This window comes from Frankliniella occidentalis, unplaced genomic scaffold (assembly GCF_000697945.3).
Source record: "Frankliniella occidentalis isolate FOCC.00 unplaced genomic scaffold, Focc_3.1 Scaffold5371, whole genome shotgun sequence".
NCBI lineage: Eukaryota > Metazoa > Arthropoda > Insecta > Thysanoptera > Thripidae > Frankliniella > Frankliniella occidentalis.
The window spans coordinates 9917-12528 of NW_026272413.1; the positions used below are offsets into that span (position 1 = coordinate 9917).

The window sequence follows — 2612 nt, forward strand, 5'->3', positions numbered from 1 at the left end:
AAACTGGACTAAAACGACGACCGAGGCCATGATGGAAGCAATACTCTAAAACAAAGACAACAGATATATTAACAAACAGAAGCGCCCGAGGTAGCGCCCTGGTGATGCACCAATATGTATACTTACTCTCTTCATAGTAGTCAAACCAAAATAGTAGGGATCCACAGCTTTAAACCGAATTTCCTGCATCTGTATTTGCTGGCAAAATCTGCTTATCTGTAATAATAACAAATATGGCAGTGTTAACCTGAATTTGTTCATGTAGTAAGAAACCAAGAAACAATGTCAAGTTTTAATGGGACCTACTTCGGCTTTGCCTTGAAGATTCATATTTGGACGGTGAGACATTCCTGTCTGCAAGGCGGCCGTTATCCTAGAATTCTGTTAAAAATCGAGTTCATTGGACGAGCATGCAACATGACCACTGCATCCTTGCATTTTCTCAAGCTATAGCTAAACTTACTTCGCTTTGAATCTGCTCTCCAATGATACACATAAACATTAGCTTGGCTGCGATAAACGTGCCCCAGATTATGGTCCAGATTGAATTTAATGCTGTAGAGGATAAAAATGTTCGCTTATTTTTTAAATGATGCGAAAATATCATTAGTTATATTGCCGTGGTTATCTGCTGTGCAAGAGTGATGGGCCCTCCTTGTCCATCGCCATTAACAGTTTTACTCGCTGTGTTCTTTACCCCCGAAACTGCTCGAATCACAAGTGCCCCACATTAACACTATCGAAGATGTACTGTACTGGTACGACGCCGGAAACGTCAAGACGTTTTTGATTGTACCCACTAATGGCAGCGATGCGAAAGCTTCAACGAGTTTTTGTTAATCCTAGCTTAATCAATACCCAGCACCATTTTCATAGAAATGTATACACTACCGACAATGTTACTTTCCTTTGCCGTGAGGCACTATCACACCGACATACAGACAGACCACAACCTGGACTGTCGCCACTGTGATGGAGGCCCTGTTGAACAGCCCGTATACCCCGTTGGTGGCGAGGACCCCGTCGTGCACGCACTGGTACCTCACCCTGAGCGCACGCACTCCCCGGGCCAGGGTGGAACTTTGCGAGGGGTAGCGCCCCCGGCACGCCGGGCACTTCGTCGAGGCCGGCGCGCTCAGGGTGGCTCTGAATCCGGTCGACTCGACGCGTGCGTGCTTATTGATGAGCTGCTGGACATCGTCGGCTATGCCCGCCAATAGGTCGGTGCTCGCGGACACCACGTGGCTGAACGAGTCCTGGGTGACACTGATGAGCACCCATGGCAGCAGGTCGTTCAGGCCGTACGCGACGTTCAGCCAGAACACCCCCTGCTTGGTGTTCGCCTGCGATAAAAAAAGGCACTGCCCAGTCAACAAGGCTGACTGCTGTCTTACCGCTTTAGTAAAAACGACATATGAGTCGTACGATGATTGTCGACATGCAAACGGTGTACGCGATGGGTGACGCTCCGAAGCAGAGTATGATAGCGTTCCTGGTCTCATACTTGTGCCTTTGGCTCGGGAAGGCATGCAAGTGCTGAAGCATGGCTCTTACTACCAGGCACAGCTCCTGGGAGTGGTACACCATGACCACCTGCGGTAGAGAGTGGGAACTTTAAGGTGAGGTGTATACAATCCTGCCAAAAATCTGTCAAATCGGCAGTTCACTCCCCTGAATTTGAGGTAGCTTATGTGTTGCCCGTGCAAGTGCTGCTGCTAGCCCCTTACCTGCGTCACTGTCAATCCGACGTTCATTATGAGAAAGTCAAGCAAGTAGAGAGCGTAGACGAACCCGCTTATCGAACCCGAGAAGTTAGGAGAGTTGCTGATTCCATTCCGGATTCCGTTCCAAAAACTATAGATCTGTACGGAATCAATATTAGTAACACGTACTCGTTTGCTATTGTGTGTTTTGTCCACGTTTTTGTTTTGCGCATGTATTCTGCAACAAATGCACATTTCAAAGCGTGCTCGAAGAGCTCCCTTACCGTTATGTACACCATCATGGACCTGGCGACGCTGGACGCGGCCGTGAAGACGCGCGCGTAGCGCGTCCAGGGCCGCGATGCGCGCGGCGGCCAGCCTCTGCAGCCGAGCATGCCGGCCAGCTGCATGCCCAGCAGGACGGCGCGCCAGTGCGCCTCCAGTGCGCACCCCCAGCGGCTGTCCATGGTGCACCGCGCAGTGCTCGCGACTCGAACGGCAGGCCGAGGCTCAGCTGACCGGCACCTCATCGACCTGTTAGGGGGGTCGCTATGACTTGAGCCACCGTCAAGTACCGGCCTCCTTTGGATTACTTCCAATCACAGGATTACCGTTTTCGCTTCGACCGCCCCAACCCCCCTACGGCCAGCTTTCTTCATGGGCACCCTTCTTTTTATTTCCTCCGAGTCGGTACTTAGAAAGCGCTTCACGTGGACGACGCAGCGCTCTCCTGTCCGGAGAGCCGGGCGAAGTGAGGCGCTCTCTGATGAGTCCGCAAGTTGTGATGCTAGGCTGTCAGCTGCGCACGAGAAACACTTTCCGAATTCCAGCGCGAGCAGGGGAGGCAGAGAGAGAGAGAGAGAGAGAGAGAGAGAGAGAGGGAGAGAGAGAGAGAGAGAGAGAGAGAGA

General features: G+C 51.5%; 1 protein-coding gene across 1 annotated transcript; it reads right to left on the reverse strand.

Moving 5' to 3' along the window:
* Positions 1-770: 770 nt before the first annotated feature.
* Positions 771-2164, reverse strand: LOC127752227 (uncharacterized). Its single transcript, XM_052277000.1, has 3 exons — positions 1988-2164; positions 1426-1862; positions 771-1343 (listed from the first exon to the last, which is right to left on the reverse strand). Exons 2-3 carry the CDS (start codon positions 1585-1587, stop codon positions 900-902), a joined length of 606 nt encoding a protein of 201 aa, XP_052132960.1. The 5' UTR covers positions 1588-1862; positions 1988-2164; the 3' UTR covers positions 771-899.
* Between the last annotated feature and the right edge of the window lie 448 nt (positions 2165-2612).